General features: G+C 43.9%; 1 protein-coding gene across 1 annotated transcript in view; it reads right to left on the bottom strand.

Annotated features, from left to right (window-relative positions):
- The window catches only part of sema5a (sema domain, seven thrombospondin repeats (type 1 and type 1-like), transmembrane domain (TM) and short cytoplasmic domain, (semaphorin) 5A), a 188,730-nt gene that overhangs the window by 77,105 nt on the left and 85,086 nt on the right, over positions 1-26,539 (bottom strand). Inside the window, exons 7-11 of the mRNA XM_070880009.1 lie at positions 21,995-22,280; positions 21,680-21,815; positions 21,249-21,453; positions 13,567-13,774; positions 9,941-10,058 (exon numbers count right to left, since the gene is read on the bottom strand). Coding sequence (XP_070736110.1) covers positions 9,941-10,058; positions 13,567-13,774; positions 21,249-21,453; positions 21,680-21,815; positions 21,995-22,280 — 953 coding nt within the window. The remainder of the gene's footprint in view (positions 1-9,940; positions 10,059-13,566; positions 13,775-21,248; positions 21,454-21,679; positions 21,816-21,994; positions 22,281-26,539) is intronic.

The raw sequence follows: 26,539 nt of genomic DNA on the forward strand, positions 1-26,539 counted from the left end.
ACCTCATTGAACTGCACAAAATATTGAGGGGCCTGGACATAGTGGCTAGTAAGGGTCTATTTCCATTGGTGGAGGCGTCTATTACGAGGGGGCATAGTTTTAAGGTTGTTGGTGGAAGGTTTAGAGGGGATTTGAGAGGGGGCTTCTTTATGCAGAAGGTTGTGGGGATCTGGAACTCGCTGCCTGGAAGAATGGTGGATGCAGAAACCCTCACCACTTTTAAGAGATGGTTGGATGGGCACTTAAAGTGTAGTAACTTGCAGGGTTACGGACCTAGAGCTGGTAATTGGGATTAGACTGGATGAGCTTTTGTTGGACGGAGGAGATATAATGGTAAGTACTGCAGGGAATAGAATATGGCCAGGGTGAACTGGAGTAGTTTCGATCATCTGGATGGGTCGGAGAGGAATTTTCCCAGATTTTTTCTCCCTAAATTGGCCAGGGTTTTTATCTGGTTTTTGCCTCTCCCAGGAGATCACATGACTCCAGTTGGGGTGGAGTGTAGAATGCTTTAGTATAAGGGATGTCGCAGTTGTGGTGAGGCGGATTGGTTGGGCTGGCTGCTCTTTGCCTTTTCATCATTGCTCATAGGTTTATATGTAACCTTTAGGGCTGCTGACCAAGGGCCGTGTGGCTCTTTGTCGGCCGGCGCAGACATGATCGGCCGGAAAGGCCTCCTTCTGCGCTGTAAGTTTCTATGTTTCTATTTCGCCAACAATATCGCTCGCTCAAAAAAACGCCCACAAAAAGTGGAACCAACCGGAACGAATCACAGCGTTTATGGACGCCATGTTGTAGATCACATGTCACATCCTTTATGTTATGTCTGTAATGTACTTATGAATGACTCCACGAGGCAATGTGTTGTACTCAAACTGAAGTGACCTTTATTCATAACTCCAGAGTGAGGCAGCTGCATGGTGGCTACCCTTTTATACAGTCCCTGCCATCAGGGCACGAAACCCCGGTCTCCACCAGTTGCACCCTCTAGTGGTGCCAGCATAGTATATACAGTGTAAACCTTATTGATAGTATATCAGGTAAACAAGCCTCCATCTTATGCAACTATACAGTGACTACACAGAGAGTATATCTATAGTCTGCATATATAACACTTTAAAAGGCTGCTGTGATTCAACCTCGGCGAAGTTTGGATGTACTCTGCAGGTCGTTAGAGTTGATGTGAACATCTCTAAAAACATCTTGACCATACTGTGACCGATTGGAATTGAAGAGGTGTGCTCGTCGGGACATTCCTTATTTGTGTGCAATTGGTAGAAAACAGAGAGCTGCTGCAATAGGGCCTGCCCTTTCTCACCCTCTCTTGGTGACCAAATACACGTAGCAGACTCGACATCGCCGAAGGAACGCTGCACTGCATTATATGCCCGATGTATGAAGTGACAGACAGATGAGGAGGACCAGACGTTACACCCCCCTGCAAGTACAAGGAGAAGCATTCTTACCTCGACTTGCCCGACACCACCTGCCTTCGGAGACTGCGCTTCCACAAGGAGGTTATCACTGAGGTATGCCAGCTGATAAGGGCAGATCTGCAGCCTGCCAGCACCATCAGAACTGCACTGTCCGTCGAGGTCAAAGTAACCGCAGCACTGTCGTTCTACGCCTCGGGTTCTTTTCAGGCCACAGATGGCGACATTTGCGGACTTTCTCAGCATGCCACACATCGCTGCATTAGACAGGTCACTGAAGCCCTATATGCATGCAGGAGGGACTTGATCAGCTTCCTATGATCAGGGTTGCAAAGAGTGAGAGGGCTCTAGGTTTCTCCAGAATTGCAAACTTCCCCAAGGTGCAGGGAGCAATAGACTATATGCACATCGCGATGCGAGCACCTTTTCATGATGCTGAGGTTTTCAGGATCTGCAAGGAATTCCACTCCCTGAATGTCCAGCTGGTTGTCGACCACCAGCAAATTATACTGGCAGTGAATGCTCAATTTCCGGGCAACATCCATGATGTGCACATCCTGCATGAGAGCACTGTATCTAACTTGTTTAACAATAAGCCACAAGGTCAACGCTGGATGCTTGGGGACAAAGGATATGGTCTCGCCACCTGGTTAATGACCCCCCTGCGTGACACCCACACCGAGGCCGAGAGGCGATAAAATGAGAGCCACAGAGCAACTCGCAATATCATGGAGAAAAGCATTGGAGTGCTGCAGCAGCGCTTCAGATGCCTGGACCACTCAGGAGGCGAGCTGCAATACCACCCTGAGCAGGTATCTCAATTCATGGTGGTCTGCTCCATGCTACACAACTTGGCTATCAGGAGGGGACAAGAATTGCCTGATGAGTCTGACAGTCCACCTCACCAGAGAGAGGAAGAGGAGGACAAGGAAGCGGACGCTGACATCGGGCCAATCAGGCTGACGCTGAAGCCATGCCCTCGCCCCCCTGTAGACCGCATGAAACGGGGTGGCATTATAGCTGCAAAGCCTTATGTCAGGAACTCATCAATGATCGCTTTGCCTGAAAGAACATTGATGTTATGTATAAGGCTGACACACTGCTGGGTGTGCAGGTCATATATCAAGGGTGGGCTTCACCTTGGTGACAGTTTCAGTTTACGTTGATTGAAGTTAAGTGCGATTATACCCTTTGATGTTAAGGAATCACCAGCGTGTAATTGTGCAGCTTTCTGAGCCAATGTGCTGCAAAGTTTTGTTAAATAAAAAACATTTAAACCGAACATTAGTCTGAAATCATCGGTATTTCTGTACAAAACAACCCTTCCCCCCCCTCCTTCCCACCTCTACCCCTTCCCCTTCCCCTCCTGACTCCAAGCCGCCTGGTTTTCAGGCGTTGCTTCATTAGGCTGGGGGATAAGAACATAAAAATTAGGAACAGGAGTAGGCCATCTAGCCCCTCGAGCCTGCTCCGCCATTCAACAAGATCATGGCTGATCTGGCCGTGGACTCAGCTCCACTTACCCGCCCGCTCCCCGTAACCCTTAATTCCCTTATTGGTTAAAAATCTATCTATCTATTTGAATACATTCAATGAGCTAGCCTCAACTGCTTCCTTGGGCAGAGAATTCCACAGATTCACAACCCTCTGGGAGAAGAAATTCCTTCTCAACTCAGTTTTAAATTGGCTCCCCTGTATTTTGAGGCTGTGCCCCCTAGTTCTAGTCTCCCCGGCCAGTGGAAACAACCTCTCTGCCTCTATCTTGTCTATCCCTTTCATTATTTTAAATGTTTCTATAAGATCACCCCTCATCCTTCTGAACTCCAACGAGTAAAGACCCAGTCTACTCAATCTATCATCATAAGGTAACCCCCTCAACTCCGGAATCAGCCTAGTGATTCGTCTCCGTACCCCCTCCAAAGCTAGTATATCCTTCCTTAAGTAAGGTGACCAAAACTGCACGCAGTAGTCCAGGTGCGGCCTCACCAATACCCTGTACAGTTGCAGCAGGACCTCCCTGCTTTTGTACTCCATCCCTCTTGCAATGAAGGCCAACATTCCATTCGCCTTCCTGATTACCTGCTGCACCTGCAAACTAACTTTTTGGGATTCACGCACAAGGACCCCCAGGTCTCTCTGCACCGCAGCATGTTGTAATTTCTCCCCATTCAAATAATATTCCTTTTTCTGTTTTTTTTCCCAAGGTGGATGACCTCACATTTTCCGACATTGTATTCCATCTGCCAAACCTTAGCCCATTCGCTTAACCTATCTAAATCTCTTTGCAGCCTCTCTGTGTTCTCTACACAACCCGCTTTCCCACTAATCTTTGTGTCCTCTGCAAATTTTGTTACACTACACTCTGTCCCCTCTTCCAGGTCATCTATGTATATTGTAAACAGTTGTGGTCCCAGCACCGATCCCTGTGGCACACCACTAACCACCAATTTCCAACCCGAAAAGGACCCATTTATCCCGACTCTCTGCTTTCTGTTAGTTAGCCAATTCTCTATCCATGCTAATACATTTCCTCTGACTCCGCGTACCTTTATCTTCTGCAGTAACCTTTTGTGTGGCACCTTATCGAATGCCTTTTGGAACTCTAAATACACCACATCCATCGGTACACCTCTATCCACCATGCTCCTTATCTCCTCAAAGAATTCCAGTAAATTAGTTAAACATGATTTCCCCTTCATGAATCCATGTTGCGTCTGCTTGATTGCACTATTCCTATCTAGATGTCCCACTATTTCTTCCTTAATGATAGCTTCAAGCATTTTCCCCACTACAAATGTTAAACTAACCGGCCTATAGTTACCTGCCTTTTGTCTGCCCCCTTTTTTAAACAGAGGCGTTACATTAGCTGCTTTCCAATCTGCTGGTACCTCCCCAGAGTCCAGAGAATTTTGGTAGATTATAACGAATGCATCTGCTATAACTTTCGCCATCTCTTTTAATACCCTGGGATGCAGTTCATCAGGACCAGGGGACTTGTCTACCTTGAGTCCTATTAGCCTGTCCAGCACTACCCCCCGAGTGACTGCTTGGACAGATACGGGAGAGGACGGTCCCGAGGTGGGAACATGCTCCGAGCCATAAACAAGATGTTGCTGCTGGCTCTCGTGTTATTGGCAATGGGGGTGCAAACCTTGGGGTGCAGTGCTGCGCTCTGGGACCACTGGGAGCCCACTGCCACCAGTGTCCCTGGCTACTAGCTCCAGGGCCTCCTCCATCCCTTCCATTTTATATGTTATTTGTTGGACAAAAACTCGGTGCCAACTATATTCTTGATGCTTAGTGGGCTTTTTGTTGCTGGTGAATCTCCGTCGTTCCTCCCACAACAGCAAACAAGCACACACCACAGCCACACAAGTGCCTCTGATCTCCTTCTCTCTCTGTCTCCTCTTCTGCACATGTCATGATGACCCTTGACCTCCCGAATCGCGGGAATTGAGCATTGCCATACCGTTGCTAAGGACGGCCACACTTTACGGCAGAAGGTCAGAAAAATTTAACGCTACCGCCCATTTGATATCAGTCGTGGTAATGCCCATTTTCAAAAATGTAAACTGGTGTTTTGAGAATGGGCGAGAAGCTGGCGATCTGAAAAACTTTTTTTAACGCCCACGTCAGAAATAACGCCCATTTTTGGGTGATAAGCTCAAAAGTGGAAGTTTTAGCCCATTGACTTGAATAGGTTTATCAGAATTTCTCCTCATATAATCAGCCTTTTTGCTACTGTGTTTCATGACAATCAAGATTCATTACATTATCATCTCACTGCTAACAGAATCCTTTCCTGGAACAACACATTTCACAAATCTGTTGCAGAGTCATCATGTTGCCCATCTGGAAGAGTTCATGTTGCGATGAACACCGTATCATACTGCTGAATTTTTATTAAAAAAAACAATGAATTAGGGAAGGCTACATCCAGTTCCTCATGGGCGTGACCCCAAAACACAAATCTGCTCCAAATTTCCACTAATTGCCTATTTCCTTCAGAGAGGTGGCAGGGTGACTGTTGTGGGAAATGGAAAAAGTCACACTCGGGGAGTGTTTTTCTGAGGTTAGAGCTGAAACATATTGTTGGGGCTCGGTTAAGGGAGCTTTGCTCTGTTTATGTCTCTGCTATAAATGACCTGAGAATATTTCATGTTGCCGGGGTTGAAAATCCTCACGGATTGCCCGGGGGTCTCCCGCAATGGGGTATGAATCTCAGGTCGGGGGGAGAGAGGGAAACTGGGGAATGCAAGTCTGGCGACTGGGACTTGGGCAGGCGAGAGAGAGGAGACTGGAAAATGGGTGGGCATGGGGCGCAGCATTTTCTGCAGAGATACGAGCAGCAGCAATGTGGTGAGTGGGAGCGACATCGAGAGAGGAACAACCAGTATAGTGGTGAGTGATACCTGGGCATTTCACAGTGATTAAAGAGTGAAAGATTGTTTCAACTGGTGGCGAATACCGATCAAGGGGACGGAGACTGAGGATTCTCACTGGAAGTACCAATGGGGAAGGGAGAAGGAAAGTCTTTGAACTGAGGGCTATTAGGCCATGGGATACTTCATTAGTTGTGGCTATTGAGTCAGAGACTAGAATATAATTTAATTATCAGTACCATTTCAATTTCAAGAGAACGGTAGCATATAGGTTATGTTACTGGACTGGTAATCCAGAGGCATGGGGACATGAGTTCAAAATCCCACCATGGCAGCTGGGAATTTAAATTCAGTTAATAAATCTGGAATAAAAAGCTAGTATCAGTAATGGTGACCATGTAACTACTAGATTGTCATAAAACCCCCATCTGGTTTACTAATGTCCTTTGGCGAAGGAAATTGGCTGTCCTTACTTGGTCTGGCCTATATGTGATTCCAGACCCACAACAATGTGGTTGACTCTTACCAGCTCTCCGGAATGGTCTCGCAAGCTATTCAGTTAAGGATAATTAGGGATGGGCAATAAATGTGTTGCCACCGATGCCCACATTCCATGAATGAATAAAGAAAAAAAAAGTTACTATTAGTTACTGGTGGAATCAAATGTCCTCCCACCTCAGGTTTCCCCCCTGCAAATCCCTTCCCCACCCTCGGTTTCCACTTCAGTTGGTAACTCAACTGGGAGTGGGTGTCAAACTTGGGAAATAGTACTGCATTCCCCCCAGCAGAGCTATTCTTCACTTTGATGAAGACAAAATTTACTCAAATTTTTGTTTGAAAAATTTATTTCACCAGATGCAATCTGGATGGCATCACTGTGTTGCTTATTTGAATAACTACTACAATGTTGTACAAGGCAAACTAGCAGAATGACACCTTTCAAAAGGAGCAAAATCGCACAGTAAATAAATAATTTTCGAAACTTGGCCCATCTGCATTCTTTAATTTGCCCTTTTCTTTTCTAGTCCTATTGTGTTCACTCTGCATGCTGCTGGATTTGGAAGGGATAGTAAGAGGAGCAGTGCTGTGAACATCTCTACCGTTTTGTATTTCCAGAATGCCACTTATTGGTGGTTGAGTAAAATAAAAGTATTAAACTTTTCTTACAGTATTCGAGGGCAAAGAACACCTCGGGGGAATAATTTTTATTCAATATAATCCCACTTTTTTCCTCTAATAGACTTAAAAGAACTTTGTTTGCTAGATTTATAAATGATCAATTTTCCTGCCTGCGTGAAAACCTCAATGTGGATCTCCCTCCCAGATCACCACAACTGCTTTCCAGTCGAGGAGTGACGACATGCACCCTGGAGTAGGTCCTATATGACACCGGGGGAGGGAGGTCGGTGTATGGGCAACCTGTGTGCCACGCCGGAGGCTTAAGGCCCCAAGAAATCATGCTACTGGCTGAGAAATCTTCATTTCCAGAGTCAGAGTAAAAGCGTTCCCAAAATACCAAATCCTCTATCTCATGATACCTCTTAAACAATATTCTCATCTAAACAAAAATCGAATGGTGGCATTCATATTTAGAAAGAATGGACGCATATCACTGGAAATGGGCAGTGCCAGAGAACCATAAAAGAACGATGATCCCACTGCACTGCTCCCTGACCAGAGTCCTATACCGTCTTCCGCTTCAAATGCTTACCAGTCAACTGCTTCAATTGCAATGCCAGTCATTGACAGAATGTTGGTTTATTTAGTTTAAATGAAAAGCACAGCATGTGGCTTCCTCAATGATCCATTGATTAAATGCACCACACTATGTGATACTGAGCAATACATACCACGAGGATTCTCCACACAACACTACTAAGAATTTTTCTTCTCCCCTCCCCTCCATAGGGAACTTGACCACCTGACCCTTGGCAGCCCTGCTGCATTTAAATGATGGTGGGAATACGGAGCCCGGGAAACCAGCTGATTTCTATGACTCCTACCTTAAAGTACTGCCATTCCAGTTACTGGTAGGTGAGAGCTGCCAGTATATCCTGGGGCAGCAACAGAAAGCCTACTGAAGCTCCTGTTGGAGGGAGGGGACCTAGTAGTGGCCACCTGTCCCTCTCTTTTGCCCCAATGACTCACCCTTTACAGGCCTCTGCTCAGTCCAAAGCCTTCAATTGAACCTGAGAGAGAATCCTTGGTGCGCCTCAGCCCCCTTCAATGGCAGGCCCTCTCTCTCTCTGGCACTGCAGCAGCAGTCACTTTATTTCCTGGGCTGGCAGTTGCAGACTCACTTTGTGAGGCAGATATTCAGCAGAGCCTGCCTTACACTTATAATGAGCTCTGACCCAACAGATAGATCAGGGTCACGGTGGAGTCAGGGCAGTAGGCAGAAGTTGCACCCCATCCCTTCACCAGCGGGGAACCCACCCGTGAGGAAAATCTAACCCAAAAAGACAGCTGGAAAGTGCTAATGTTAGATGAGGATATGCTAGGCTGTAAAGTCCTCTATAGCTAAATAGTCTGCAGTCACTGAACGTCTCGGCTCACACATTCAGAATGGACATTTGGGCTAGTTACGTGCTGAACTGGGCTCCCGCATAAATCATAAAAACATAAGAAATAGGAGCAGGAGTAGGCCATTTAGCCCCTTGAGCCTGCTCCACCATTCAATAAGATCATGGCTGATCTGACCTTGGCCTCAACTCCACTTCCCTGCCCGCTCCCCATAACCCTTGACTCCCTTATCATACAAAAATCTGTCTATCTCCACCTTAAGTATATTCAATGGCCCAGCCTCCACAGCTCTCTGGAGTAGAGAACTGCAAAGATTCACAACCCTCTGAGAAAAGAAATTCCTGATTTCCATTTTAAATGGGCGACCCCTATTATGAAACTATGCCCCTTAGTTCTAGATTCCCCCACGAGGGGAAACATCCTCTCTGCATCTACCCTGTCAAGCCCCCTCAGAATATTATATGTTTCAATAAGATCACCTCTCATTCTTCTAAATTCCAATGAGTATAGGCCCAACCTGCTCAACCTTTCTTCATAGGATAACCCCTTCATCTCAGGAATCTTCGTGAACCTTCTCTGAACTGCCTCCAATGCAAGTATATCTCTCTTTAAATAAGGAGACCAAAACTGCACGCAGTACTCCAGGTGTGGTCTCACCAAAGCCCTGTACAGTTGTAGCAGGACGTCCCTACTTTTATACTTCATTCCCCTTGCAAAAAAGGCCAACATTCCATTTGCCTTCCTAATTACCTATTGTACTTGAATGCTAACTTTTTGTGTTTCATGTACAAGAACCCCCAGATCCCTCTGCACCGCAGCATTTTGTAATCTCTCCCCATTTAAATAATAATTTGCTTTTTTTATTTTTCCTACTAAAGTGGATAATCTCACATTTTCCAACATTATACTCCATCTGCCAAATTCTTGCCCACTCACTGAGCCTATCTATATCCCTTTGCAGATTTTTTGTGTGCTCCTCACAACTTGCTTTCCCACCCATCTTTGTATCATCAGCAAATTTGGCTACATTACACTTGGTCCCTTCGTCCAAATCATTAATATAGATTGTAAATAGTTGAGGCCTCAGCACTGATCCCTGTGGCACCCCACTAGTTACAGTTCGCCAACCTGAAAATTACCCATTTATCCCAACTCTCTGTTTTCTGTTAGTTAGCCAATCCTCTATCCATGCTAATATATTACCCCCAATCCCGTATGCTCTTATTTTGTGCAATAACCTTTTATGTAACACCTTATCGAATGCCTCTGGAAATCCAAATGCATGACATCTACTGGTTTCCCTTTATTCATCCTCAACAAATTCCAGCAAATTTGTCAAACATGATTCACTATGCTCAGGAGAGGAGGGGCAAAAGAAAAAAGTGAGGTGAGGGGATACAGCCCATTATAAAATTAAATTTTTCTCCACATTAACCATTGATATAAATCTTTCGTGAAGAACTAAAAAACAATAGCGAATAAGCAACACAAGAGTAATTTTTTGTATCAACCATTTCAACTTTTCATCTTATCACAAAAAATTGAAGCTTTGAAAGGATGAGGTAATTTTGTGAGGTGTTAGGTTGCTGTTTTTATACTCACTGGGCACAAGCTGATGTTTTGCTCCCACTGGGTCATACTCATACTCTCTTCTAACGTTGTGCATTTCTTTAAGACCAAGTCCCAGCCACAGTAGGGGTCTCGGGCTCCCACGCATGAACTGTAGGCATAGGATAAAGAGGTCACCCATTGAACTTTCAGCTTTAACCCACTTATTCAGCTGCAAAACACATCATAATATGTATATTATATATAGGTTTATTGTAAAAATGTGTATGTATGTATTTGGTTCAGCTAGAAATGAATTGTGTCTTTTCTTTATCTGGAAATCATAAGGTCAGCAATTTGAGACAAAAGCAGTCCATGAGAATCTATAGCTGAGCTTAATCTATTTTCACAGCAATCAACACAGTGGACAAGCCTCCTCCTCGAGCCTTCTGGGGTGGATTCAGGAAAACCCAGCCTGAAAACTTTCAAATACTTTTTAAGGAAACAAACATTTTCAGATTAAAGCATTATATAAATCCCAATGCCAACAATGATGGGGGGTGAGTGGATGAATAGCAGAGTGATCCTGATAAGATTTAATATAACGCAAGGTTAAACTTTAAGAGACTTATGATCAGCAAAAGTGACACCGACTGCAAACATTTATTTTATCGGTTTACTTTTGATAGTGGTATATATAACAAAGCAAATTGATCCCAAGAATCACCGGGGACCCAATCCCAGCAATTACACAAGGATCGTGCCCTCCAGTGACCTCCACCACTGACCCTCCACCAGCCAGGAGCCTGTCCTGCATGGTTAATAAGGTTCAAGGGAGAAAACTGGATGGCTGGGTTGGGATGGTGAGCACAATTCCTCCTCGAGCCTTCTGGGGTGGATTCAAGAAAACCCAGCCTGAAAACTTTCAAATACTTTTTAAGGAAACAAACATTTTCGGATTAAAGCATTATATAAATCCCAATGCCAACAATGATGGTGGGTGAGTGGATGAATAGCAGAGTGATACTGATAAGATTTAATACAACGCAAGGTTAAACTTTAAGAGAATTATAGCTTTGGGGACATTCCAAATAAAACCTTTTCAGATACAAATTGTGCGACGCTTTTGCGCCGGTGGGAATGCAGAGAGGCAGCGATTCCACCCGTTGCTTTTTGACCTTACCATGACCCTGTCTAAATCCCAGAGCCAGCATCAGTTAAATAATAGGAATGGGCACAAAGCTGTAAGGGCACAACAGGGGATCCCACCAAGCATTACAGCCAGAATACTGGAGCAGCACCCTGCCATGGGTGTGACTGTGGGCCAGCAAGCCGACGAACCAGAAGCAGTGAAACTGCTGATTTTGGCTCCCGCATTGTTAGATAAAAAGGCCTGATCCAACCGTGCCAGGCCCTTAACACCTGACTCCTCTGAGCAGGCATAGGTCTTCCCTGGCTTATGAGAGACCCATCTGGCAGAATTCCCAGACAAACGGCTCCCCTAAACTAACAGTGAAATATAAGAGCGGTGGCTAGAAAAATGTCCCTCCACTGTTCCCCTTCCCCTGATCGAGGTTTGTTGCTTTTTGTGTGAATGGGACGGAAACTTAACAGATTTGGATCCCGCGCCTGCCAGAATTACACAAGAATTGAGCTAGGAGGATCATGCAATTTCTGGGCTTTTGATGCCACAGGCATTAACATTAATATCAACATGACAGAAAGAATTAAAGGCCTAATGATCATTGGGGCATAATCACAGCAACATCTACTCAGAACATTGAATCAGCTAGCAATCATAATGGACTCAACACTCACTGGTATCAAACCAGCTTGTTTTCTTATAGGTTTTAATAAAAGCCTGCACCAGTACAAAGCTGGAATGTATATTGTAATAAAAAAGATAACATTCCATTGGAATAATAGCTATGAAACTCTAAAGGTCATCTATTATCAAAAATCCTACTCCTAAGTGCAGCAATGCAATTATTTTATATTGCTAAAAATTTTATTCAAAATTCAGCAAATAATTCAGGGATGATATAATACTATAGAGTATTATTGCTTTCATCGACATGTCAAACACTGCCATTAGTATTTCACAGTTTGTAAAGTTTATTTTTCATAATTCCTTTAGTTAATCTATGGCCTAACGTTTCTGCTGATAAACAATGTCAGAGCAGCCAGACATAGCCTTTGTGATCTCTGCTTTGAAAACTCTAATCCAAATGAGGTTTAACTGCCATGGACTGTCTGAGACAGAAAGGACAAAATGTGAATTGCAATAAAAGCCTGCAAAGCTGCTGTGATGAGAAGCTGACTTGATGGACGATAGGAGATGAGAAGCCTATGACTTGTCAATACATCATTAAGCACCTCTGTGTGCTGGCTCAGCCAGAGTGTGCTTCTGAGTGGTTCCTGCCTTCAGCTTCCAAATAGCTGAGAAAATTGAAAAGAGAGAAATTGGAATCATCAACCTATGGTTTTAGTGCTCACCGCTCAATGCCCACAATCCCCTGAGCAAACTACAGTGAACAGTCCCTGTCAGCATTGATTCACTCCAGACAACAAAAACAAATAAGATAAACTCACCTATTACTAGACCACTAGTCCCTTCAATATACCACTGTGTACCAACTGCAATTATTCTACTTACGCTACACAACAAATTGAAACCTGCCAGCCCCTCTGACCATGATTAATGTAATATCTGCAAAGACCTTCCTTTCCCCTGGTGTTGGGATAGAGTGCTATAGCTTTACTGTGAGTGATTTATCTCTCCATCATTGATATACACAACTTGCTGGTTTTTTTCTTTTGAGATGATCCAGATAAATTGCAGCAACTACGGAGAACTTTAACATTATAACCCAGTAGTGTGAAACGTATAGCCCACAGGTCAGATCAGTTCCATCTATACCAATTGCTAGACTAAGTCTCCCGGGCACTCCTTCTTACAGCCCGGAAAACCTGTTGTAACATCAGCGTCCCCTCCCACCGACAAACAGGTCCAGCTTTTCCGCTTAGCAGTAGCAGCAGTGGTTTGTGGAGCAATATGAAACAGGGTTGTGCTGGGTGAACAGGGACTAAAGGGCAGGAAATTGGGAGTTCGGAGATTGGGCTCGGGGTTGTTGGTAGGCTGGGGGCCATTGCTGAGATTGGGACTCAGTGTTTAAATCAAAACTTTAATCTCCACTCAGACTTTCCCAGGACCTCAAAACATCAGAATGCCTTACCTTCCTCAGTCCTTCTTTTCTCCTACAATGTTCAGACTTTAAAACCCCCAAATTAGCATCACTTAATCGCCACTTTCTGATTGATCATATCTTCCCTTTTAATTTTTCCACCCTTAGTGGTTTCCTACACTATATGTTTGGCCCTTTAACTTGGTTTTTCAATAAAAACAGAACTGTACCTGGAAATTCATCTCCATTCACAACCAATGGGTAAAATGTCCATTCCCATTGTTCATTCAAAAACAGAGTTAAAGCCTGTGTAACTGGGATGTTGACATTTCAATGATAGAGTGTACGTTGAAAGAATTAACCAAATAGTGTTCTCCCATCATCTCTATGTCATTTGGGGCGGTTCAGATACAAAAGCAGAATACAGCTTTTTGACAACACAGCTGAAACCTTCTTCACACATTCTAATGTGCAATGTTTGTTTAAAGGTCTTACCTCCGACTTCTGTAAAAGGTGCAGCGTTTGAGGGGGAGTCTTATCACATGCTCCTGAAGACCAACAAACAGAACACTGTGACTGTGTAGGATCTGGAGGTTCCTTATAGGTTCTCGCTGATCAGCTGGAAAGAGTTCTATTTCCTCCAACAAACAGCCACTCCTACTTTGATTCACAGGGGCAAGAACTTTCTTAATGGTCCCATAGTCTGAAAGGGAGAAATAAAATAGAAGATGTTGAGCGAAAGGCACAGTGAGAATAATAGCTTATCAGGACAGAGATAATACCTAACTAGTTTTTTATTTCTTAAACCCAATAGCCTCAGAAGTATTGAAGTGTTTTTACAGGCAAAAGTAAACAGTCTGCCATGAACTAACAGAGACTGACATACTCATCAGACGAGATTTTTTAAATAAACTAATGACAATGACTGAATAAACCTGACATAAGCACAATGGATGAGGTGGTGCATTAAAGTTGTATAGTTCTCATTGCTCAACCTATGTGCTTCATGAAATATAAGGTCAGGATAAAAAACAATTAACATTTATTTTACACAGATTGCACAGTGAGCCCCCGAACTTCACACAAGTCAGGAACTAATGTATTGAACATTTCACATTGCAGGCTGTAATTGCTAGGAGACTCATGTAAAGATTAGTATGTTCGTATTGTGCGGTCTGTGCAAAGTCAAGACTTGAGTTCTCCAACACCTCGATTCTTCTGAAGCTGTATTGCTCCATAATGATATTCATTAAAAACACAACTCAGAAGAGGAAGCTCCAGCTAAAAGTAAATCCATTTACTTTTCAAGATATTAAAATTAAAGGTTTACTAAATTTAAAGCAATGACTTTTTTCTCATTTGCAGGTGTTATTACACTGTGGTCTGGATTTACTATCAGGCTCCACACTATAAGATGGATATTGAGCCTTTGGCGAGGCTATAGTTCAAATTCAATAGGATGCTGCCTTTTATGAGGAAATACATAGGCAAAGACATGAAAAATTGGAGATTTGTTCATTAGAATAATTCAGATTAGATGACAATATTATAGAAGTGTTTAAATTTATTAAAGGGTGTGACAGGATAGATAAAAGCAGACAAAGCAGCCCACTCGATTGGCAACTCATCCACCAACTTAAACATTCACTCCCTGCACCACCAGTGTACCGTGGCTGCAGTATGTTCCATCTACCAGATGCACTGCAGCAACTCGCCAAACCTTCTTCAGCAGCAACTCCCAAACCTGCGACCTCTACCACCTAGAAGGACAAGGGCAGCAGGCGCATGGGAACACCACCACCTGAAAATTCTCCTCCAAGTTGCACACCATCTTGACTTGGAAATATATCGCCATTCCTTCATCATCGCTGGGTCAAAATGCTGGAACCCCCTCCGTAACAGCATTGTCGGAGTACCTTCACTACACGGACTGCAGCGGTTCAAGAAGGCTGCTCATCACCACCTTCTCAGGGGAAATTAGGGATGGGCAATAAATGCTGGCCTTGACAGTGATGCTCACATTCCGTGAACAAATATAAAAAAAGACGGTTTCCAGTAGTTGAGGGATCAAGAACAAGGGACCATAAATACAAGATTAAATGTAAGAGATTTGGCACAGAGGGCAGGAGAAACCCCTTTACACAGAGAGTTGTGAGGCTGTGGAATTCATTTACAGGGTTTGTGGTTGAGGTAGAAACTATGCCAGCATTTAAGATTATATTGGATAAGTGGATAAAGGAAAGGGGAGCAGTGGGATATAGAGCTGACAAATGTAATTAGAACTATTTGTTGATGTGGAGGGTAAACACCAATTGTTTCCATGTGGTATTTTCTATGTATTTCAATTATTTTCCTCTTGCTGGCAGGGTAGCAGCAAGGCAGGATTTCCGCTTGTTTTTTTGACCCTGCTATAACCTTGATCAGTTTTGCTGGATCAAGGCTAATCAGATATGCACAGCAGGCCCCCACACAAGAGGGAGCCTGCTGCTGCAAGTCTGGGAAATTCTGGCGGTTGTGCAACAAGACCGTCAGTGCAGCACCTGAGGAGGCAGAAGGGACTTGCAGCGGGTGGAAGGGCCCTAAAGAGGAAGACTGGAAATTTTGTGTTAGGCCTTGTCCGAGTCTCTCCTTCTTCTGGCAGTCCCTGGGGTTGGCAGTGAGAGCAATGGTAAGCAGGAAAATCCAGAGGCTTGCCGGGCCTCACATCCCCGCCAGCATTTACAAGTGGCAAGTAGGGAAGGGACGGGAATCCTGGTGGGAGCAGAGAGAGGGAAATAGAAGTCAGACCAGAAGGCGTCAACACCTAATTTTGACTTGTTTTCTGTCATTTTTGGGTAGGATAGCAGAGAAAAATCTAGCCCTATAACTCAGTAAAATCAGAATTAGCATTCTTCACTACTTAAATTACAATACTTGTGCAAAATACAAATTTCTGCAGTATGACTTTGGTCCGGTTTTCATGTCGCTGCACAAAGTATTTATCAATTTATAACTTCATCCATGTGGTGTAAGTAGATCATTGACAGCAGTGAGGTATGATAAGTATCTCTACTCCAGAAGCTGAACATTACTTATGAGTAACAGTTTTGTTACTCATAAGTAATGTTATCAGCTTCACGTGTGGAGATAACTTAACAGATATAACAAGAAAAGTGAGTTGTCAGATCCCCACTGGCAGGGAGTACGCGGCCAAATGTCCGATTTGCATCGCCAGCGGGTATGAATGTCCGCTGGCAACGCTGATAAATAAAGTTGCTCCCACAGTCAGCACAGCGGGAAATGGATTCAGACACTTCATGCAAGCAAGAGATTTGCAATGCTCGGTGCTTCAAGGTTAAATGGCTGGAAGTAAAGATTTGTATCTATAGATTTAAATCTGGTATTTAATGAAACTCCTCAGAGTGGTTCTGCTAGTACCATCAGCAGTCAACGTCGAAAGGTGTTGCATGGCATCCTTACAATGAAGAGATATTTGAGTTTACACAAACATTTTCTCTGATGACTGATTTTAATCTGAGGCAGCCTAACTATGAAGCATAATTTTCTTTGCACATTCATATACAACAATGTCACAATCTTCAAATTAATTCACTGGAGTGGAACAAATGTTCCATTCCCTGCAGTACCATCCTTTACCTTGAGCACACAAGTAGAAGGAAAAAATGGATGATATATATGTCATGGTCAGCAAAGTGGCATGATAAATATTTATCTCAACAACTCAAAGTGATCAGATAATTCACAGGTGACATAAGTCACAAATGGGTTACGGCCAGCTTCACAAATGGAAATATCAATCATACCGTGTTGCTGGCTGTGACATATCTTATTTAATATTCATCTCCCATAGCGATGCACACAGGCAGTCAAGAGTAGGTGGACTCCTCAGGACAAGGGATGATTGAGAATTTTAAAAGGCTTCAGGAGAGTTAGAGTCCTGGGGAAGGAGGGAGTGGGAAGAGACAGTAAGGGCGCTGGATAATGTTGGAGTCGGACTGGAGTCCAGAGGACAAGGTTGCATTGATACTGTCACAGAGACCAGGCAGAGAAACCCAAGGCAAAGAACAAAAAGGGCCATTGTACAGCAAAATTCTAAAAGGACAGAGGGTGTTAAAAAAAAAGCCTAAAGGCTTTGTGTCTTAATGCAAGGAGTATCCGCAATAAGGTGGATGAATTAACTGTGCAAATAGATGTTAACAAATATGATGTGATTGGGATTACGGAGACGTGGCTCCAGGATGATCAGGGCTGGGAACTCAACATCCAGGGATATTCAACATTCAGGAAGGATAGAATAAAAGGAAAAGGAGGTGGGGTAGCATTGCTGGTTAAGGAGGAGATTAAGGCAATAGTTAGGAAGGACATTAGCTTGGATGATGTGGAATCTATATGGGTAGAGCTGCAGAACACCAAAGGGCAAAAAACGTTAGTGGGAGTTGTGTACAGACCTCCAAACAGTAGTAGTGATGTTGGGGAGGGCATCAAACATGAAATTAGGGGTGCGTGCAATAAAGGTGCAGCAGTTATAATGGGTGACTTTAATATGCACATAGATTGGGCTAACCAAACTGGAAGCAATACGGTGGAGGAGGATTTTCTGGAGTGCATAAGGGATGGTTTTTTAGACCAATATGTCGAGGAACCAACTGGGGGGAGGCCATCTTGGACTGGGTGTTATGTAATGAGAGAGGATTAATTAGCAATCTCGTTGTGCGAGGCCCCTTGGGGAAGAGTGACCATAATATGGTGGAATTCTGCATTGGGATGGAGAATGAAACAGTTAATTCAGAGACCATGGTCCAGAACTTAAAGAAGGCTAACTTTGAAGGTATGAGGCGTGAATTGGCTGGGATGGATTGGGGAATGATACTTAAGGGGTTGACTGTGGATGGGCAATGGCAGACATTTAGAGACCGCATGGATGAACTACAACAATTGTACATTCCTGTCTGGCATAAAAATAAAAAAGGGAAGGTGGCTCAACCGTGGCTATCAAGGGAAATCAGGGATAGTATTAAAGCCAAGGAAGTGGCATACAAATTGGCCAGAAATAGCAGCGAACCTGGGGACTGGGAGAAATTTAGAACTCAGCAGAGGAGGACAAAGGGTTTGATTAGGGCAGGGAAAATGGAGTATGAGAAGAAGCTTGCAGGGAACATCAAGACGGATTGCAAAAGTTTCTATAGATATGTAAAGAGAAAAAGGTTAGTAAAGACAAACGTAGGTCCCCTGCAGTCAGAATCAGGGGAAGTCATAACGGGGAACAAAGAAATGGCGGACCAATTGAACAAGTACTTTGGTTCGGTATTCACGAAGGAGGACACAAACAACCTTCCGGTTATAAAAGGGGTCGGGGGGTCGAGTAAGGAGGAGGAATTGAGGGAAATCCTTATTAGCCGGGAAATTGTGTTGGGGAAATTGATGGGATTGAAGGCCGATAAATCCCCAGGGCCTGATGGACTGCATCCCAGAATACTTAAGGAGGTGGCCTTGGAAATAGTGGATGCGTTGACAGTCATTTTCCAACATTCCATTGACTCTGGATCAGTTCCTATGGAGTGGAGGGTAGCCAATGTAACCCCACTTTTTAAAAAAGGAGGGAGAGAGAAAACAGGGAATTATAGACCGGTCAGCCTGACATCGGTAGTGGGTAAAATGATGGAATCAATTATTAAGGATGTCATAGCAGTGCATTTGGAAAGAGGTGACATGATAGGTCCAAGTCAGCATGGATTTGTGAAAGGGAAATCATGCTTGACAAATCTTCTGGAATTTTTTGAGGATGTTTCCAGTAGAGTGGATAAGGGAGAACCAGTTGATGTGGTATATTTGGACTTTCAGAAGGCGTTCGACAAGGTCCCACACAAGAGATTGATGTGCAAAGTTAGAGCACATGGGATTGGGGGTAGTGTACTGACATGGATTGAGAACTGGTTGTCAGACAGGAAGCAAAGAGTAGGAGTAAATGGGTACTTTTCAGAATGGCAGGCAGTGACTAGTGGGGTACCGCAAGGTTCTGTGCTGGGGCCCCAGCTGTTTACACTGTACATTAATGATTTAGATGAGGGGATTAAATGTAGTATCTCCAAATTTGCGGATGACACTAAGTTGGGTGGCAGTGTGAGCTGCGAGGAGGATGCTGTGAGGCTGCAGAGCGACTTGGATAGGTTAGGTGAGTGGGCAAATGCATGGCAGATGAATTATAATGTGGATAAATGTGAGGTTATCCACTTTGGTGGTAAAAACAGAGAGACAGACTATTATCTGAATGGTGACAGATTAGGAAAAGGGGAGGTGCAAAGAGACCTGGGTGTCATGGTACATCAGTCATTGAAGGTTGGCATGCAGATACAGCAGGCGGTTAAGAAAGCAAATGGCATGTTGGCCTTCATAGCGAGGGGATTTGAGTACAGGGGCAGGGAGGTGTTGCTACAGTTGTACAGGGCCTTGGTGAGGCCACACCTGGAGTATTGTGTACAGTTTTGGTCTCCTAACCTGAGGAAGGACATTCTTGCTATTGAGGGAGTGCAGCGAAGGTTCACCAGACTGATTCCCGGGATGGCGGGACTGACCTGTCAAGAAAGACTGGATCAACTGGGCTTGTATTCACTGGAGTTCAGAAGAATGAGAGGGGACCTCATAGAAACATTTAAAATTCTGACGGGGTTAGACAGGTTAGATGCAGGAAGAATGTTCCTAATGTTGGGGAAGTCCAGAACCAGAGGTCACAGTCTAAGGATAAGGGGTAAGCCATTTAGGACCGAGATGCGGAGGAACTTCTTCACCCAGAGAGTGGTGAACCTGTGGAATTCTCTACCACAGAAAGTTGTTGAGGCCAATTCACTAAATATATTCAAAAAGGAGTTAGATGAGGTCCTTACTACTAGGGGGATCAAGGGGTATGGCGAGAAAGCAGGAATGGGGTACTGAAGTTGAATGTTCAGCCATGAACTCATTGAATGGCGGTGCAGGCTAGAAGGGCCGAATGGCCTACTCCTGCACCTATTTTCTATGTTTCTATGTTTCTATCCAGGCAGAACAAAGCCAGAGGGGTGGAGGAGGAGGAAGTAAGGGCCTAGGGAGAAGGGCCAGAGGGGAGGGAGGTATGTATGAAAGGAGATGGAGGGGTGGGACAAAGTAGCCAGCCATGCACATTCCTCAAAGATCTATAGGACGATGATTGTCTCATTATAAATGTATTGTGGCCACCGTTCCCTATAAAGTGCATGGCTCTGATGGTCCCATGCAGCCCGGGACCAGCTTTTTCAATGTTAAGATTTGCGCAAACTGGGATTGGGCCCATAAACAAATAAGAGAGAATATTGATTGTGACAGCTCCCTAGATAGCAGATATTCACCGGAAACTAAGAATATTGGTGTTATTTGACTTTGGGCGATAGTATAAAATGGACGATGTCATCAGGAGAGATGTATAATGGGCGACTGAATTGGTATCTACTGTTTTACACTATTGTCGAAAGTCAAAATTACCCCCAATGTAAGCCAGTGTTTTCCCAAACCCCAAAGCCTTCTTCAAATTAGCAACGTGACAGGCTCCTCCATTCAGGAGGGTTGATGGTCTGAACCACAGAATTCAACTTGGCCACTGTCAATGTGCATCAACGATGAGTTAATGGGAGTTTTAAATGCACCAAGACTAGCCATAAATTCAAGGCAGCAAGCAGCTGGGTGAAAGGTCTGTGGTGCACTGCCTTTGTTTCTGCAATGTCCAACTTAGACAAGCTACAGCAAGAGACTACCTGTGAATGAGGGTCACCTGCCAATACTGGGTGTGAAACAATTGAAACAGCAACATCCTCTGATCCTCTGACACCAGTGATGGACAGCTTTGAGTGACTGAATAGAATAATCATTGTAATTGGATGACCTTGCAAACTGCGCAGCTACAAATACAAATAGTACAATGATTTGTTTTTAAATGTAGATGAAATTATTCTTATTCACCAACCATGGCTGTTTCTTGCAATTTCACAATCTGTGTGATGTGAGTAAATGGATTATTGTTAAAGTAACATGTAATTACATACATTACTGATCATATATCTGTTACGTGAGAACTAAATGTTTACTAAACTTTATTAAAGCTGATTATTGGCATAATAATGTGCATTCAGGTCATGCATTGCATTCTTGTACTGCGAATGAACTTGTGGTACCTGTGGCCAAGTACATAACATGGAAGAGCATGTCCTTTCCCTGCACAACATCCACCACTATGTGTGAAAATCGACTATTGTCCTCCATGAAGAAAGGGACTGGAAATATGGGCTGCACCACTTCATGCATAAGAATAAACTTCTGAGCATCCTGGAGGTTCCTCTCAGTGAGATTCATATAAGGACCATAATCGATAGTACCACACTAATAAAGTATAAAGAAAAGATAAGTTTCTGTTGAAAATTACAAAGAAAAACAAATAAAATAATGAACACACATTGAAATATATTAATATATTAAAATGAACAAACCTTTACCACAGAATCTTACAGCACAATCTTACAATTAAGGTGACTTTGTTGGTTTTTTTTGCAGAAACTAACCCTGTTCAAAATCACGGAAAGTTTCATAAAAGTTGAGTCATAAATACCTGAAAATTAGGATTAGGATTGGAAAAAGGCAGCCATGCTGAACGGGAATTCTCCTGGAATTTGAATGGCCCGGCAAAAACTTGAGTAATGGCGCTCAGATTAAACATGCAGACAGCTGAAGCCGCTATACTATTCCTGTAGAAAACATGCCCATGTATAATTAAATAGTCTTGACAAATATGATTTCATCTTGGTCTGCACTCATAAATATAGGTGCAGCATCTGAAAAACAAAGAGGTATCTTAAAGAGAACACAACAAAGAGTACCGACAGTTGTGTCCTCGCACTGAAATGGGAATCTAGTGGATACGTACACGTTAGTGGTGAAGATTCCGTACAGCATGTCTTGCTCAGGTAAGAAGAATGTGCTTAGCAGCTCATTGTAATAAAAAGGAATTTCGCCAGGTCGAGAACAGTTTAGTCGGGCTTTCATGAAGGTTGTCCAGGTATCCTCCAGGAGAAACCTCCCTCCAATATCATTTTTGCACACCCTTGCCACTCTGGAGAAAATCGTTTTTCCACAGTCATGTTCCACTGCATTCTCCCGAAAAAAGAAATAGGTGAAGTTTCCAATGTCATAGGATGACACAAAATTTGGCTCTAAAAAACAAAATTTAAAAAATGTAACAAAAATCATAGTTATGATAACTTTTGGATATTGCATTTTCCCTGTAGCTCTTGGCAACAATCTATTTTTCATCCAAGTAACAACTTCAGTGCCTACATTCGACAGAATAATGGCTACAAAATTCCCTTGGATGCGACTCTGGAGATTATGTTGTGATTGCGCTCGCTGGTGTCCTCCATTGCTGACCCCATTGGAGTTTGTGGAGTCAGTAGGAGGGCACCTAACTAACATGGGGCAGGTGGGTGACATCACCACTGTGGGTGCATCTCCGGCTCCCACCTGTGCCATGCCCACAACCCCAGGGCTGGAGGTTGCCCAGGCCACATTACCCCTGAGCGAGAGGGCCCACCTAGGAAAAATGTTAATGAAAATATATTTTCCTCTCTTTGCGGGTCCAGGCCGCTTGATCCATCCCCTGCGTGTAATTTGTCTTTTAAGGGGCTGGATGGAGGTTCTGCTCCCCTTGTCCCCTTGCGAGACAACTATGAAACTCATGGAGATGGTAGAGACTTTGTGCAATCGGTCTCCGTCGTAATTCTGGGGGTTCTGCTATGCTCCTGAAAGAGTTACAAAGACCAGCAGATCCCCTGAGGACTGTCGAGGTCACCATGCTTTAATTGACACTGTCGGTTGTAAAGTCTAATACCACAATTATTCCAGCAAACTGCCAATTGAAATATATCATTCAAAATAATGTTTCCGGGGTTTCCGTGGCTCTTCTGCCGAAATCATGGTGAACAAGTGAGAGGACGCCCATGGAAATTACCCCCGATATTATTTTAAATATTCATTTTGAAATGGCGCTGTAGTTTTGCTAATCTGCCACCGCCCCATTTTAAATGTGGGCAGACTGAGCAGATTGTAGCTGACAATTCCCGCTCACGTGCCGTCTGATCCTGACAGCATGTGGTGCAGTGACTTCAGAACAACAGTAGCAGGTCCGCTACTATAACTGGAAAAAAAGTAACACTTGATATCATTAACTGGTAACTTAAGCAAGTAGGGCCCAAAATCTCAACGATCTGAAGTGGAGCGGAATTTCCTCAGTAAGCTGACCCCATTGTAAATTGCGGAGGGGTGTGGGCTATCTGAGGAGCTGGAGGAGAAGCAAAAATGTGGTACAGCAACAGGATCTAAAACCTGGATGAAATGCAGCATTGGAGGAAGCAGGCAACCAGGTGGCAAGGATGACAACCAGATCAAGGAAAACGTAGTAAACTTAAAGGAGCTGGTCCTGCATGTCCTCCTAACAGAGATAGACAACAGAAGGGGCAGGAGGCTGGAGATCCGCCTGAAACACGTGTTTAGGGAGGTGGCTATTGATGCCAGCTGCTTGAACCCCAGGCCTCTTTTGCGGTGCAGGGAGAGCTTAACAATCTCATTGGAGCAGAGACAAGTTACCTGACAGGAATGCTCTCCCGACCCTCGCAGTCTCTTTATATATGTGGCACACCATCTCTCATTACCCTCATGCTGCCAGAGGAGTCAGAGGTGAAAGTTGGATCTGGCACTGAGGAGCGGAGGTTCCACAGAAGTCAGCCCCGAGCTCCCCAGTCTGAGGATTCAGATCTCTGGGGTCCTGCTCTAAAAAGGATGCTAGATCAGCATGGCATCACATGAAGCCACTGACCTGCGACAGATAGCAGGTGTTACGCCAGAGTTCAATGCCATCCTCAGTGCCAAAACTCAAGAAATCAGCATAATGCAGTGATACCTGGAGTAGGTGGTGGTTCCTCGACCATTTACATTCATCCCCTTGACAAACAGGCCTCCAGACCAGTTGTGTATCCAATGCTTTAATCACTGGCTTCTGTAAGGGGGGGTGGGTGGTCTCTATGAGGGGGTCAGGTTCCCTTCTGACCAACTTGAGCGGTTTCGAATCGCTCCCACTCCCTTGGGTTCTATACTCTGGATTTATTTGGGGGGTGTGACAAAAGTGCAAAGGACACTGGTTTGATGCAAAAGAAACTTCGGTTTTATTACATTCAGGGAAATAGAGGCTTATTACTCTAGTAACAAAATACAAGGCCAAACTTATAATCACTCTAATAAAGAACAATACCAGGAAAGGTACAAGGTCAAACTTAAAATCACAAATCACTCCAATAAAGAACCATGCACTACACATTCAAAGGGGGGTCACAGTAAATTATACCTCCCACCTCCCAATACCTAATTCTAACTGGGTTAGACTCCAGGGCATGCAGGACTATGCTTACCAATCCTTTTGATAGTTAACGGTAGATTGCGGTTGTTTTTCCCTTGACACCACATTGACTGTGGTCGGTCGCTGCTGCGATGGTGATGTTCTTCCTTCCTTTAGGACTTCGAGGCTGGAGAAGTTAGTTTACAACTGTCGCGTTGGTTTCTCTCCTTGTCTTGATGACACAGCGTAGTGTGGTACTAGTCTGTCAGTCAAAGTGTCATCTGAGGTGGTAGCAGCCTTGTAGCTATCTAGCAACCACCTAACCTCTGTTGAAAACAGGAGTCAGTTATATGATTTCAGTGTTCTAATCTTGCCGCCAAATCTGTTCAAAATCCTTTGTATAATTTTGGCGGGCTTGGTTCTTCTTTGTAATATTTTGTCGGGCTCATTAAAAGTTGATATGTCTTGGGTGAGTTGATGTTCGAAAACTGTTTCCTGATGGAAGTATTAGTTTGGTAATTGCAATGTCCTTTTGTGCTTAGTCTTTCGCATACAGGCTGGATTGGGCCTCTTTGTGATGTATATGCTGAAATGGTTGTCCAAGACCCATGTTGATAGCTAGCTACCTCTGGGTGATGTTGTTAATGTCTCTTTTGGAGAAGGATTTTCAAATACTCATTCTTCCAGATAGGTTAACTCAGTTCTCACACCCAAGTAGCTTCACATAATCAGACTGTCTCTTGCTAGTTCCCTAGGTCCGCCCACAGCCTTGAGTGTGTCTTTTAAAATCCAAAATTCTATTAAAGTTCATAGTTTCTTCCATAAGCACTTTAGAGTTCCATCTTTTCGGTAGATAGTTCCAAATTAAATTTCCTTTCGAATGAGCCCAAACACAGGGGGGGTTTCTTGTGAATTTTGCATTCCTTCATTCCCCCTGTTGACACTCCACACTCTTGAGTGCCAATCAAGGTAAGCAAAATTCCTGCTCCCGAGAGTCAACCTTCCCTGCATTTATAATAGCTAAACATTATCCTGCATCCCCCGTTGAAATGCAATGCAATATACAGGCGAATATAGTCATTACAATTCAGTTATAGCATAGAGGGGGTATGATGTTCCTCTTTTACTCGGTTTTCACTGTAAAATGACGGAATGCAGTCAAACACAACCATAAGTAAAGTAAAGTAAACACGTAGTAACACATTCTCAAATGACATAAAGATCCATAGTCAAACACATTTTAAGTTCAGTAAAATGAAGGTACATGGTCAAAACATTCAAGTAACACTCTTACAACACTTGCGATGTTGCGGTTTACAGCAGATAAAATCATACACAAATTAAACATGGTAGTATGGTGTCACCCCTCCCTGCGCGATTCCCAAGTTTGACCAAGGAGTGTATAGCACCCTTTGGTGCCTGAGCCTGACGGCCTCTGCGTTTCACTCGGCAAGTGAGACACCATAAGTAAAGTATAATTGTGAGTTGACAAATAACTAAAGTGTGGGAAGCGATTCGGATCCAGACTGGGACTTCTATATTTCTGAAAAGGTCCCACCAAGGTGGAATGGTGATCTCGAGAATCTTTTTCCCTGTTTCAATGGGTTTCTGTTCTAGAGTATAGAAATGTTTTTGTGAGATAATTACAGCTTTTAGCAGAGCGGTAAGATGTTCGGGTCGAGGGGGAATTGCATAGCCAAAATGTACAACATAATCCTGCAGGTTTGTAATGTTTTCCTTCACAGTGAGGTGGACAGTGGAGGGTTCAGGAATGGGGACAATCCGTCCCTGGGCCACTTGAACTGATGCCTCAGGTTTGAAGCAAAAACTGCTGTCACTTACCGGACACCAGAAGTGTCCATGTTGGTAGTGGGGCACACTGGTGGTGACACAATATGTCCCACCCCCTATGTATATTACCTGTGGAGGGACATGGTCTTGTGTCATTACCTCCATGGTACAGTTAATAGACTGTGCACCAGCAGCTTTAAAACCACACTGTGACTTTGAATGGGCACTCAAGTACTGGGGACACAGTATTACCCCGACTCCGGCACCCGGAGAGGTCAGTACCCGTTACAGCGT

The sequence above is a fragment of the Pristiophorus japonicus genome, chromosome 5, assembly GCF_044704955.1.
Source record: "Pristiophorus japonicus isolate sPriJap1 chromosome 5, sPriJap1.hap1, whole genome shotgun sequence".
Lineage (NCBI taxonomy): Eukaryota > Metazoa > Chordata > Chondrichthyes > Pristiophoridae > Pristiophorus > Pristiophorus japonicus.